Genomic DNA, 14,046 nt, shown 5'->3' with positions numbered 1-14,046 from the left:
TGCAATTCACACTCAATTTTCTATTTCATTTTTTTAATGCTGGTTGTGACCCATTAAATTTTCCAATTCCTACTGGGTCTCAGCCTGCAGTCTGCAAAATACTTCAGGTGGCTTCCAGCTGAAGAGTTTAGGGCTCTCCTCTGCTGCTAAGTCCTCCCCTTCACTCCTGTCCCATCCAGTGAGAGGAGTCCATAGCTTTCTGCACACAGGGTCCTCCTCTTCGGGATCAGCACAAGTCAGCTCCTCCTCACCTCTTGACACATCTGAAATAAAAGGGTCAGCATTTTGGCAAATCCTTTATGAAAGCCTGCCAATCTGCTGTATCTTGACAAATGTGGAAAGTTTTTGCAAAGCACTTTGGAAAAACCTGTACTTCAGTTCCTATCTTTTTTTTTTTTTTTTTTTTTATTGTGCTTTAAGAGGTTTACAAATCGAGTCAGTCTCTGGCACAAAAACTTATATACACCTTGCTACATACTCCCAGTTGCTCTCCCCCTAATCAGACAGCCCGCTCTCCCCCTTCCCTCTCTTTTCATGTCCACATCGCCAGTTTCTAACCCCCTCTACCCTCTCATCTCCCCTCTAGGCAGGAGATGCCAACAGTCTCAAGTGTCCTCCTGATCCAAGAAGCTCACTCCTCACCAGCATCCCTCTCCAACCCATTGTCCAGTCCAATCCCTGTCTGAAGAGTTGGCTTTGGGAATGGTTCCTGTCCTGGGCCAACAGAAGATCTGGGGGCCATGACCACTGGGGTCCTTCTCAATCCATCTTTTTTTAAAATAACAGGTTCCCGTGGAAGACCAATTAGAAGCACAGCAATAATTGGGCCTAAGAGTGACAGTGCTGGCAAGCTACAGCTTCTAATCAAAAGGTTGCCAGTTCGAATCCACCGTACACTCCTTGGAAACCCTATGGGACAGTTCTGCTCTGTCCTATAGGGTTGCTATGATTTGGTTTCGACTTGACGGCAACGGTTTGGTTCTTTTTAAGAGTCAGTCCAAAGGCAATAAGCAAAAAGGACAAACTCTTGCTCTCTACACGATGGAGCTAGTCTTTCAGGACTGAGCAGTGTTGGACCCTCAAAATATTATGCCATGTAAATTTTAACTTGTAAACTTGGATTTCTTGGGGGTAATAAGATATATCCTAAGTCCCAGTGCTCTTCTGATAACACATTTAGGTAGTGCTTCTACACTCACTGGAAACCCTGGTGGCATAGAGGTTAAGAGTTTGGCTGCTAACCAAATGGTTGGCAGTTCGAATCCACCAGGTGCTCCTTGGAAACGGTATGGAGCAGTTCTACTCTGTCCTATAGGGTCACTATGAGTCAGACTCATTTGCAACAGGTTTGGCTTTTTTGGTCAACATTCACCGTTTTATGTGACTGTTACAATAGTAGAAAGTACACAGGTAGACTGAGAAAAATGTTGGGTTCTTTATCAGATGGCAGGAATTTAAAGGGGTGCAGTATCGACTATTCCTGCAGCTACCAGTTAAGTCAGATTTCCCCAAGTCTCCTTCTGCATTCTCTGTATATAATGTGAACAAATTTTTGCTTGGCCACAATCCCCCATCCCTAACATTCACGATGGGTATGCATACTACAAAGCACTTTACAAATGCATTATATAAAAAGCCCTGGTGGCAGAACGGTTAAGCACTCAGCTACTTACAGAAAGGCTGGTGGTTCAAACCCACCTAGCAGCTCTTCAGGGGCAAGACCTGGCAATTTGCTTCCATAAAATTTCAGCCAAGAAAGGACAGAGTAGAAACTGCCCCACAGGGTTTCCAAGGCTGTAAATCTTTACAGAACCAGACTGCCACATCTTTCTCCTGTGGAGCAGCTGGTGGGTTCAAACTGCCAACCTTTTGGTTAGCAGCCAAGTGCTTAACCACTGTGCCACCAGGGCTCATTGAGGTACTACTAATGGCCCTATATTTCAGATAAAACCTTAGCTATAACTTGGCCAGTTTTACCGTCACATGGGGTCGCTAAGTTGGAATCAACTCAATGGCACCCAACGACAATGATATGACTCCAAGTTTGGTCTGAGTAAAATGATGGTAACAGGTACTGACTGAAATGAAGACGACTGGGAGATCAGGGTACGATGGGTACAGGGATGGTATAAAAAAGTCTATCTTGGATACGTTCAATTTGGGATGCCTCTTAGCCATGCAAATCTAAGTTACCAAATAGGTAGCTGGGTTCGTGTCTAGCTCAGGGGGGAGTCTGGGCTAGACATATAGATTTATCTGCATAAAGATAGCATTAAAAATCAAAGGGACTAAGGATTAAGTATAGAGAAGGCCACCAAATACAAAGACAGAAAAAATCCATCACTTCATGTCTGAAAGGATTCATTAGAGAAAAAATGAACAGCCAGCGAGGTAGGAAGAAAACCAGCGCTGCCTCCTAGAAACTAAGTGTTTCAAGAAAGGCAAAGCGAACAAGTGGGCCAAATCCTGCTAAGAGGGCAAGTAAAAATAATGATTGAGAATTGATCATTCACTTTGGCAAAGTGGATTTTTCTGGTAACCTTAACAAGAGCAGTTTAGTCAAGGACAGGAATAAAAATGTATTGATTGAACGAATAAATAAGACAATAACTAGACTGAATGAATGAATGGCTAAATAGACACAAGTACCATAACAATGTTCACTGGTTTGTTCGTATTTGAAAGGATGTCAGTAATAACCATCTTAGAAACAGGATAATCTGTGCTTTTACTATATCACAGAATTAAAAAAATCAAAAGGAAGCCATGTGAAGATCCCTGAAAACTCTGAGTTGCTACCATTTATTATCAAGCATGGGTAGTCACTACAGACCTTAGTTCTGTCTCTATGGAAGGCATCCTACCAAGCTTTAGCCTTGATGCAAATCACTTTAAAAACAGACTCTCAGAGTCCTTGATGGAGCAGGAGAAATGTGGGGTGCAGAATGCAAATTCTAATAAAAAGACCAGACTTAATGGTCTGACTGAGACTGGAAGAACCCTGGAAGACAGGGCCCCTGGACTGTTAGCCCAAAACTAAAATCATTCCTGAGGGCAACTCTTCAGTTCAGACAAAGATTAGACTGGGCTGTAAGACATAAAATTATACTCAGGAAGCGTGTGCTTCTTAGCTCAAGTAGATACATAAGACTAAATGAGCAGCTCCTGTCTAGAGGCGAGATGGGAGCAGAAAGGGACAGGAGCTGGTTGAATGGACATGAGAAACCCGGGGTGCAAAGGGGGAGTGTGCTGTCACATTATAGGGAGAGCAGCTAGGGTCACATTAACAATGTATGTACAAATTTTTGTATAAGAAACTAACTTGAGCTGTAAACGTTCACTTAAAGCATAATAAAAAATAAGTAAAATCTTTCCTCTGAAGACCTGTAAACACAATTGCCTACTTGGTATCTCCTCATGGATATATTTTTTAAAAAAAGCTCATTGTCCACGTCCCTAAGGCAATAAAAAAAAAGAAACCCTGCTAAGTTTTCATGAAATTAGACTATAAGGCATCTCTTTTTGCTTCAACTATCAGAAATTATAATCAAATTAACTGCCACGTATCAACCTGCTTGGCTTAGATTCCTGGTGACAAAAATCTTTTCTTTCATATTAATGTTGTTTTACCTTTTACTATGCTATCAACTCAGTTTCTTCAAAATTTCTTGCTCTGCAAAAATTACTGGATTATGGGTAGCCAAACACCTATAGCAACACAGCCGATAAAGGAAGGGCGCTCTACTCATTCCTTAGCCTTCATCTACTTCCTCGAATGCGCCAAGTTCCTTCTGCCTCAGGATCTATTTGCTCTGCCTGAAATACTCTCCTCTCACTCTTTCCCTGGTTATCTTGCCCTGTCCTGGCTCTAAGTTCTACTGCATCCTGCACTTTCCCTTAAGAGTACTGGTCGTTGTTAGAATAACAATGGTCCAACTTTAATTTCACCACCTTTTATTTTCTGTATCTAGCTTCCCCAAAAGGTGCCAAGGAGTAAAAACCTAGATACTGTAAGATTTCTAAAAAAAATTAGGTTTCTCTGATAACTGAGACATGTAAGGAAAGAGAGTGGCAAACGATTTTAAATTTAGAAATTTATTCTGTTTAATCCACAAGCTTATATAGCTTTAGTTTAAAAAAAAAAAAAAAAAAAAAAACCTGAAAAACGAAAACAAAAAAAAAACAGAAACAGTGAAAACAAGACACTATTTCAAAGTCTGGGCCCTTTCAGCCTTCCAAATACAAGAGCTCTGAAAATTGTATATACCAATTGGAAGAACAAGACAAAATTATGAATGAGCCATGACATTTCAAAAACAAAATTTTATATAACTTGAAGGATCCTTCTTGGGACTAGTTAACTGCCTTTACAAAAGAAAAGGAAAAAAAAAAAAAAGAATAGAATCAAATTCCAGTGTTCCAAATCAACTGTTACACATCGATATAAACCCACAGTGTCCTGGCGAACAACACGCTTTCATTTTGTCTCTTTCTAGAGCTCAAATCCTGATTCACTTCAGCAGAGACTCCACAGGCAACAGGGAAGATTGCGGCATTACAATGTTCACTTATACTTTTGTGGTACGTCAACAGTGGTCTTATCTCTGGGCAAGCTTACAAACCATGTAAGGTTGGAAGTATCATAACTTAAAATGGGCGCTAATACTCAAATGAGAAAAGTAAAGGGGGAAAACAAACAAACAAAAAAGCCGCTGGGAATAGCCAGGGGCATTTATTAGAGGAACCATGAAAATGCCAACCAAATTTAAACCCCCTTTTTTTAAAAAGGGATTTTTTTTTTTTTTTTGGCTTAAAATTTTTCACTCTAAATGAATTACATCAGCTGTCAATGAAAGAATGTCACTACTACACTGTGGACACCTTTTGCAATGTAAATCCATGCCCCCTTTTTTACATGGTGAACTTCAACCTAGCAATTATTACAACAAATGTTATAGTCTAAAGCTCAAACACGTTTTAGCAATTTTGAAATTGAATTGCGTACAAACCAAATAAAATTTACATCATAACAAACATTTCCATCTAAGACTGTGGGGACACTTGAGCCTTCCGCATTGATCTCAGGGCCTTTTCACGCAGGTGCTTTTCCAGGTCATCAAGGTTATCTTCAGCTTCACTTTCGGTCTCCTAAAAAAGACAAGAGTAGTCACGTCATTTGGTCTCGAGACATTGATGAAAGATGTTGAGTACAGAATAGAATCAAGTCTGGGCCAAACAGAGTGATACTCAGGATGATGCTGGCTTAGAGAGAGAGGCAGACTCAGCCTGCTGAGTGATCACCCCTCCTTTAATAGGGATACCTGTGACCTGATCCCATTTCCTTCTTTGGATTTTCAAAATGGAAGCAATCTTAGTTTTATTTTTCATTTACAGGTGAGAAATGTGCTGCAGTAATTTGCCCAAGGTCACAGAACTAGTTCAGCTAAAACAAGAGCCCGAGTCTCTTGATTTCTAGCCCACACAGTACCTGGTCAATTTCCACAGTAAAACTGAATTCAAGGAAAAAAATGCGTAAAATCTACTTAAAGATCAAAGCAGATTTGGAACCAAGAACTTAAACTTCCCTTGGTCTGCTCTGTCACCTGAGACAAAGCACTTTTTCGTGGCTAAGACTTACATAAATGGAAATGGAATAAAACCTACCGCTACTAATATATATATGTGTATTTATATGTTTTTTAATTGTTCGACTCCATTTTTGAAGATAAGGGAAAATGCCTATTCCTTCTGACCTCTCACACACTTACTTCCTGTCCTCTGGTAATAAATTATTCTGTCAACAGGTATCCAATTAAAACCCAGAGCTCTAATCACACTGGTATCTTTAAGATATATACTCACCTTCCTGATTAAATTACTTAATATCAAAGAATTCCTCTACTGTTTTGGTTGTTAGGAAGGTTCAAGGCAGAACTTGAAACTCAACCATCAAAACTACACTGTTCAACTCTCACAATAATAAAGACAACCCAATTAAAAAATGGGCCAAGAAGACATTTCTCTAAAGACAAATTAATGGCCAATAAGCACCTAAAAAGATGACAATTAAGACATTATTAGCCACCAGGGGAAATGCAAATCAAAATCACAAGGTACCACTTTGTACCCATTAGGATGTCTACATCAAAAAGGCATAGATAAAAAATATAACACAGATATCCATAACTGCAGACCCCTTGGTTAGCAGCCGTAGCACTTAACCACTACGCCACCAGCGTTTCCTCATATAATGGTATATTACTTGGCAATAAGAAGGAATGAAGTATTGATTCATGCTACAACACGTATAAACCTTGAAAACATTATGCTAAGGGAAAGAAGCCAGTCGTAAAGGATCACATATTATATGATTCAATTATTTGAAATGTCCCTAACAGGGAAATCCACAGAGACAAAGTAGACTAGTGAATGTCTACTGCTGTGGGGGTAGGGAGTGACTGCTTTTTGTAGGGATAAAAATGTTCTATGACTGTGGTAATATCTGCGAATATACTAAAAACCATTACACCGTACACTTTAAATGAGTCAATTGTATGCTATGTGAATTATATCTCAATAAAGCTGTTACTGAAAAACAAAACAAAAAATTTCCAAATGGTCAACGATTACACTAAAGCAAAGATGAAAGAGAACAGAGAAACCAGATTACTGAAAGCAAAACATCTAGAGAGGACTTACTGAGAAAGTTACAACGTGAAAAATGCAACCTATGCCTCTGAACGACTTGTGCCGTGTGGTAATTGTAAAATAGGAACCTAATTTGCTGTGTAAGCTTCTACCGAAAGCACAATATTATTAAAAACAAAACAGAAACAAAACTCCACAGAGCTTTTTGTGGCAGCCATTTGTGTTCTTCTCCTTGGTTCTGAAAAATTCCTATTCTTGCCAGGTCACTGAGGGTGCAACCAGCTGAATAACCAATTATTTAAAAAAAAAAAAAGCTACTTTTCAAAATGAAGTGGTTCAGCTATTTGTGTAGACCTGCAAGGCAGCTGTGTACAGACTCCATAAATACCTTCTTAGGTTCTGGCTCTGCCTCTGGTTCTTCCTGTGCTGATGTGGTTGTGGGAGCGGCAATGGTTGCAGGAGTTACAGCAGCTGCAGCAGCTGCAGCCACAGCTTTCTCCTTCTTGTGTTTTTTGTGCTTCTTGTGCTTCTTATCCTTTTTGTGTTTCTTATCCTTCTTTTTCTTCTTTTTTTTCCCACCTCCTTCTTGGTCCGAATTCTAGAAATCCAGGGGGGGGGAATAAGCAATAAAATCAATCGGACTAAAGTTCTGTCCAATTTAATAGATTTTATTTTCTCAAAGGAATTCCTAAATGGACAAACCTCAGGACTTCATAATCTCAGAGAATAAAAGGTCAAAGGTCAAGCCTCACCCAGAGATGGTTCCTTAATTGACTACCATATTGAAAGCTGAGATATTTTTCAGACTCCCAAGAGCAGAAAGGCTCTATACCACCACATGCATGGGAAAGCAGCACTGTGCAATGGAAAAAGAAGTCTTTGGATTCAACTAGATCTGAGCTTAATTCTCTGCATTTATTAAATATTTGACCTTAGACAAATTGCTGAACTTTTTTTCAGTCTTTTTTATAATCCTAAAATAGGTATAGTAATACCTATCTGATATAGCTGCTGTGAGGATTAACTGGAAATATCTGTAAATCACCCAGAATACTAACCTCATATGTAGCAGGCTTTTAGTAACTGGTACCAGTTACTATTCTAAATACATATTTGTATCAATGGTGCGCTTAAGTCACCACCCGATCTCTCCTATCTTCAGAGTGGGTTTGGTTTGCTCTTCTTTTGCATAGATACTAAATTTATGCAAAAGGCAGGCTCTGCCATAATTGAGAGTCAGTATTTTTTAATTTCACACTTCACATTTCAAAGCAATTATTTAAAACTCCTCATAAATCCATCCAGTTAGTTTGCACAGTAATTTAGTCAACCCCACTAAGATGGACAAGGAGCCCTTGTGGTGTAATAAGTAAGCACTCAGCTGCTGACCAAAAGCTTGGCAGTTCAAATCCACCCAGTGGCTCCACCTAGGGAAGTCTGTGGGGCAGTTCTACTCTATTACATTGGGTTACTATCAGTTGGAGCCAGAATCAACTCAGTGATACTTAACACCAACAAAGATGAACATCTAAAAAAAGATGGACATCTAACCACTAATTTTACACACCACCACAGAAACCTGCCCAAGATCAGACTTACAACCCACAAAGGGAGAAAACATAGTTGAAATCCCAATATTTTAATATTCTAATGGTATTAAAGAGCCCTGGTGGCCCAGTGGTTAAGAGCTACTGCTGCTAAACTTAAAACTGTCAAAATAAAGACTGTCAGTCTTATGTAGCTTGTCCAAAAAAAGACTATATGAGACGATAAAATACTCTGCATGAAGCCTAATATTTTTCAGGTTGCAAGGTTCATTTATTGTAAAAATAATGTATCCATTGTAGGAAAATAAAAACTTAAAATTATAAAGAAGTTAAAATTAATCACTATTCTTCTTCTAAAACACAACCACTGTCAACAGTTTAGTAACTTGTGACATTTTTTTCTTTATAAAAATGGAATCATACTATACACACAATCTAAGATTGCAAATTTTACTGTATGACCATAACTAAATATAAAAAAACCAAACCCGTTGCTGTTGACTCTGACTTGTAGTGACCCTATAACTAGGTATCCCAAAATGTATTAGAAACTAAAACACTATGGCAAAAATACTAAACTATTTCCCCGTAGATAAGAGAATCATAGATCTTTTTTTTATTTCCTACATAGTCCAGTCTCAACCTCTAAATTCCAAAATGTAACAGTATTAAGATACATCACAAATGAGTGAGGGATTAAAATTTCAGGTTCTTCATGGACAGTTTATGCAACCACCACTACACTTGATTTGTGCTTCTTTCAAGCCCACCTGAATCACAGAAAATCTGAGATACCAAAGACAAAAATTTTTCCCTTGCTTGAAGATAACCATATACAATTATAAAAGATGTCCAAAACCAGGCAGATACATACCCTTGCCGGTGATGGGCTTGGTGTCGGGCTTTTAGCCTTTTTGACCGGTACCGCTGGTGACCAGTTTGTAGAGGGTGACTGAGACTGGACAGGGGATGGGGGTGCTTGGGGTTTTTTAGCTGCTGGCTCAGGAGATCCTGAGACAGATCGAGAGGATGAGACCCTCCTTACAGACTGAGGGCTTGGTGAGGCAGCCCTAGACAGAAGAAGGAAAAAACAAAACATTTAGCACTCTAGAATAGAGATTAAAAAAAAAAAAACAAAAACCAATTACTATTATGCAACCAAGTCGCACACTTCAACGTTGTGGAACACTTAGGATACTAACTGACTCTACCAATACGTCAAATTCACATCATCTCAATCTCCTGGAGAGTCGTTTAAGCCCCACAATCCTATACTCATTCTATTAACGATCCTTCCCCGATATGAAATCATTACACCATATTTAAGACTGCTTTTATCAGTCTTATATGGACACAAAAGAAATGTTCTATCTCACTTCACAGTTTTGGAACAACACCCTTTAATAAACCATTTAATTTATGCTGTAAAGAACCATCCTGAAAACAGAAAAGAATCTGTGAAGAGTATCTAGAATTTGCCTTAAAAGTTTGTATTCACAGGTTATTCCTTTCTGTAATTTCTTAGTAGTAAGATAAAAACAAACAAAAAAAAACCCTTCCAAATATAAAGAGCTATGCAAGTTAGTATTTCTAACCAAAAGCATAAAATATTTTTACTTTTTTGTCTTTTTAGGTTCTGGAGTCCTGGAGACTCTCCTAATGGGTCTAGTACTTGGAGAAGGGGACTGCCTTCTTTGGGGTGATGACGACGCTCCTCTTCGAACAGGGGGAGGACTTGAGGTGGTCTGAGGAGCTCGAGGCCGTGGCGAGGGCGAATGCCGTTTGTTTGGTTGTGGTGATCGGGCCTCCCGGGTAGATCGGCTTGGGGAAGACCCTTTCCTATGTTTTGATGATAATGAAGGTGACCGTCTCTTGGTGACTGGGGAGCTTCTTTGTTTGGGAGGTGGAGAATGGGAAACCCTACGCTTTGGCGGTGGAGATGGTGATGCCCTTCGTTTAGGAGGGGGAGGGGGAGAAGCCGTTCTTCTCTTTGGAGGTGGAGAAGGGGAGTATCTCCTCTGTATTGGAGGAGAGTATCTTCTTGGGGATGGTGAGCGCCGACGAGGAGGAGGAGAAGGAGTCCTAGGAAAAAGAGGCATCATTAAGCTGAAAGACCCAAAAGAACAAGGAAACAATGCAAAGAAAACTAACCGGCAGTTGCGGTAATACTGTAGTTAGCGCTAAGCATAAGGAGCATACTTTCAAGTGGACTTGCCATACCCTTATACTCATTTCAAGTAAAAAAAAAAAAAAAATCATTCAGTAGATTCCTGTTTATCCCAATGACTACCGAACGGGACATTCTGGTTAATGGAGGGATTTGCATTTTCATAAATAATTCAAATTTGTCAAGTCATTTAACACAGCCTATATGGAATCAAGGTAATGTTTTTAATAGAATCTTGCACTGCTTTGAGGTAACAACTGTGAACATCAGTTATCATTATATAGTAACTAGGTAACTAAATTAGCAGGACTCAACTACAGTCAACTTACTCAGGAAGTCTGTGCTTTAAAGAGCTCTCCTATGTGGTGTCCTCTCTGAATTGGCGTTTGGACTCTGTATTAATAATTAGAGTTCACTGCACACAGCTTTAAACATACCTCTACCCCACCCCCTTAAAGAGAGATTGTTCCATTTTCTGTTTCAAAAAACCACTTATCAATGGAAGTCTACTGCTAAGCAGAATGCATTCCTGTGACAGTTCACCTGGCAATAAACTGGCTTTTATCTTAATGTTACGCAATCCTAACTTGCCTTTTAGGAATTAGACCTGAATATAACATTCAGGCCCAGTTGCCTAGTTCGCTCTGGATCTTTCAGATTTTGAATTCAGAATAAATACTTTCCTGCCTGGAATCCGATTTAAAACAATCCATTTTTCAGGAAATGTGGTACGGTGCAGTTCCATCACTGTCTTTGGGCAATTATTAACTCTGAACCTCCATCTTCCTCACCCAGAAAATGGGCCAATACCATCCACCAAGCAACACTGTCTTAAGTAGTACAGATAAATTATACAATGAAACCAGTACTTCGCCTGGCACATAACAGGGCACTCAAGAGTAAAGGGGTTCCATTAGACACTTGATAATATATTTGAGCGATGCCATTAAAAAAAAAAAATTTTTGTTTTTTTTTTCATTTTTGTTCTGAAAAAAATCTCCATCTTATAGAAGAGCTACAAAAACAGTGGAAACTTCCCATATGCCTATCACCCAGCTTCTCCTTATGTTAACCTCTTACACAACCACAAAAAATGATCAAAACTAAGAAATTAACCTCACTACAAACTTGGTACTATAAAATACCAATACTGGATTTTACTAGTTCTTCCACAATATCCTTTTTCTGCTTTAGAATCCAAAAACCAGGATCCCATACTGCATTTAGGTGTCTTGTCTCCTTTGTCTTCGCCAATCAGTGACTGTTTTTCATTCTTTCGTGACTCTGATACTTTCGCAGAGTACTGGTCAGTACTCTATCTGAGTTTCTCTGATATTTTCTAATAATTAGATTGAGGTCATGCATGGATACCACAGAGGTGTCCAGGAAGTACTACATGATGTTAATATGTATTCCTGGGGATGTTAACTTTGATTATTTAGATAAGGTGGTGCCTGCCAGGGTTTTCTAGTACAAAGTTACTATTTTCTCTCTCTGTAATCATGGAATAGAGCAATGTCACTTTTTAATTTATTTAACATCTTTTTTGATACGTAATTCACATACCATAAAGTTCACCCATTTAAAATGTGCAACGCAATGGCTTTAGTATATTCAGAGTGCGACTATTACTACTCCCCATTACCCGACTCCCCTGCCCCCCATGGCACCACTAATCTACTTTCTGTCATCACAGGTTTGTCTATTCCGGGCTTTTCAAATAAATGGAATCATACAATATATGGTCTTTTGTGACTGGCTGAGCAATGTCACTTTAAAAAGATACTTCGATCATAAAGATCTAGAGTTGTATTGCAATCGTCTTCCCACTGCCCCAGCCCCAATCACCCTACTAACACATCTGCTAAAGTACCTTCGCCGTGGTGGTGGTGTGGGAGACCTACGTCGTCGTGGAGGAGGAGCAGGGGAAGGAGAACGTCGCCTTCTGGTGGGTGGTGGGGAGGGACTTCTCCTCCGTCTACCACTAAACCAAAAGGGAATTACAGTTGGTTCTCTAAGTTAGCAGCGTTTAGAATTAAGTGATCCAGAAAACAGTTTCAATCATTAACCCAGACGGTAGCAACAGTTACTGTATGTTTCAGAGCAGTGCTTTTCACACTACAGATCAAAACCCTTTAGTCAAGACCGTGGGTGGCAATCAGCATTAAAAAAAAAAAAAAAAATCGGAGTACTTCACTGTGCTGAGGATGTATTTAAAAAAACCCCACCAAACCTGTTGCTGTCGGTTCCGACTTACAGTAGCCCTATATAAACAGTATATATAATCTTGTACTCTGGGTGAGGACATAAAACATTCTTACCATAACTCAGGGTGAAAAAGTTTGAAAACACTGCCTCAGGGGATTCTTTTTCAATTAGGGATCACCTGGAAATTTAACTAAGATCTGTGTCCACCACATCTAGGCTAAGGTCTAACCCAGGAGTATTTTGAAAAGGCTCTCCAGATCATTCTGATGCCTTGTTAGGAACAACTGTTTCAGTGCCTAGAAAAAGTCAATGCTCTAAAACAGCAATTTGAAACTTCCTAGCCACCAGTGGCTTAGTACCCCAAATTTAGGTGTTATTGCTCCAAGTTCTCAATTTTTTTGAGGCATCTTCACTGTTAACTAAAAACACTGTCCCAAAGACAAACAAACTAATGCAATCCGTGGGAGCAATGTTGTTAAAGTATAAATGAAAGCCATATAAATCTTAATTCTGGGCTGTTACACACTCAACAATGCAAAAAGTACCCCTGAAAACTACAATCACAACAACGGGACTAACTCACAGAAGCTAAACAGAGATATTAAAATACACACTAAGGAAGTTTGCTACCCTTTGGGAAAATCTGCCCATATGAAGTAGTCAAATAATGTAATTAGCTTTTAATTTCTTTCCCATTACAGGACTGATGCTTCCCGTGAATCTAGAAATCATTTACTAGATTTTGGTTCCCCCTTTAAATCTAAGGAAAGCTGTGTTAACTGAACACAGAAAGTTCTGAAATTTGTTATTAAATTTAACTTCTAATTTAAATTTGCTTCTGTAATATGGAGATCAAGAATTCACTTTAAACTGATTTAAAATATAAACTCCAAAAACAAAACAAAACAAAAAAACCAAACCCACTGCCGTCGAGTTGATTCCAACTCACAGCGGTCCTACAGGACAGAGTAGAACTGCCCCACAGAGTTTCCAAGGAGCGCCTGGTGGATTTGAGCTGCCAACCTTTTGGTTAGCAGCCATAGCTCTTAACCACTACGCCACCAGGGTTTCCTTCTATACATGCGTCACTCTAAAAAGTCATGGTTTTATGATCACATGGACATTGATGATCAAAATGTTTCAGTAAAGACATGTAACTCCTTTCCCTAATGCTGGAAACACTTCAACAGGGCCAAAGCTTGTATTTTTAGTATTTTTAAAACCTCTTCCTAATTTTTCTTGCCTTCCGTGAAGTCACCACAAATACAAATACTTTCCCTCCTCTCCCCTGAATCTAAGGAGCTATTATGATCCCATCTATTGTGTAGTACGCAGATACTGTAAAATCATGCCCCTTGATATAAGCTGGTATTAACTACCTCAAAAGTGTAGTAACCAGATATTCAAAATCTAAATTCAAATGATGCTCTAAATGAACATCAAATGTACATTTCCCAACACTAACCTGACTTGTAA

The 14,046-nt window shown here is 39.2% G+C and overlaps 1 protein-coding gene across 14 annotated transcripts in view; it reads right to left on the bottom strand.

The window, feature by feature from the left end:
- Positions 1–386: 386 nt before the first annotated feature.
- SRRM1 (serine and arginine repetitive matrix 1) overlaps positions 387–14,046 on the bottom strand; it is a 34,241-nt gene continuing 20,581 nt past the window's right edge. For all 14 annotated transcript variants that reach the window (XM_064281480.1, XM_064281481.1, XM_023554374.2 and 11 more), the window contains 5 exons: positions 12,236–12,346; positions 9,813–10,277; positions 9,070–9,265; positions 7,037–7,246; positions 387–5,148 (listed from right to left, as the gene is read on the bottom strand). In XM_064281480.1, the coding sequence (XP_064137550.1) occupies positions 5,044–5,148; positions 7,037–7,246; positions 9,070–9,265; positions 9,813–10,277; positions 12,236–12,346 (1,087 nt within the window). In that variant the 3' untranslated portion in view covers positions 387–5,043. The remainder of the gene's footprint in view (positions 5,149–7,036; positions 7,247–9,069; positions 9,266–9,812; positions 10,278–12,235; positions 12,347–14,046) is intronic.

This window comes from Loxodonta africana, chromosome 3 (genome assembly GCF_030014295.1).
Source record: "Loxodonta africana isolate mLoxAfr1 chromosome 3, mLoxAfr1.hap2, whole genome shotgun sequence".
NCBI classification, from domain to species: Eukaryota; Metazoa; Chordata; class Mammalia; order Proboscidea; family Elephantidae; genus Loxodonta; species Loxodonta africana.
Note: the sequence above shows the minus strand (reverse complement) of the source record. Positions and strands in the feature narration are given on the sequence as shown.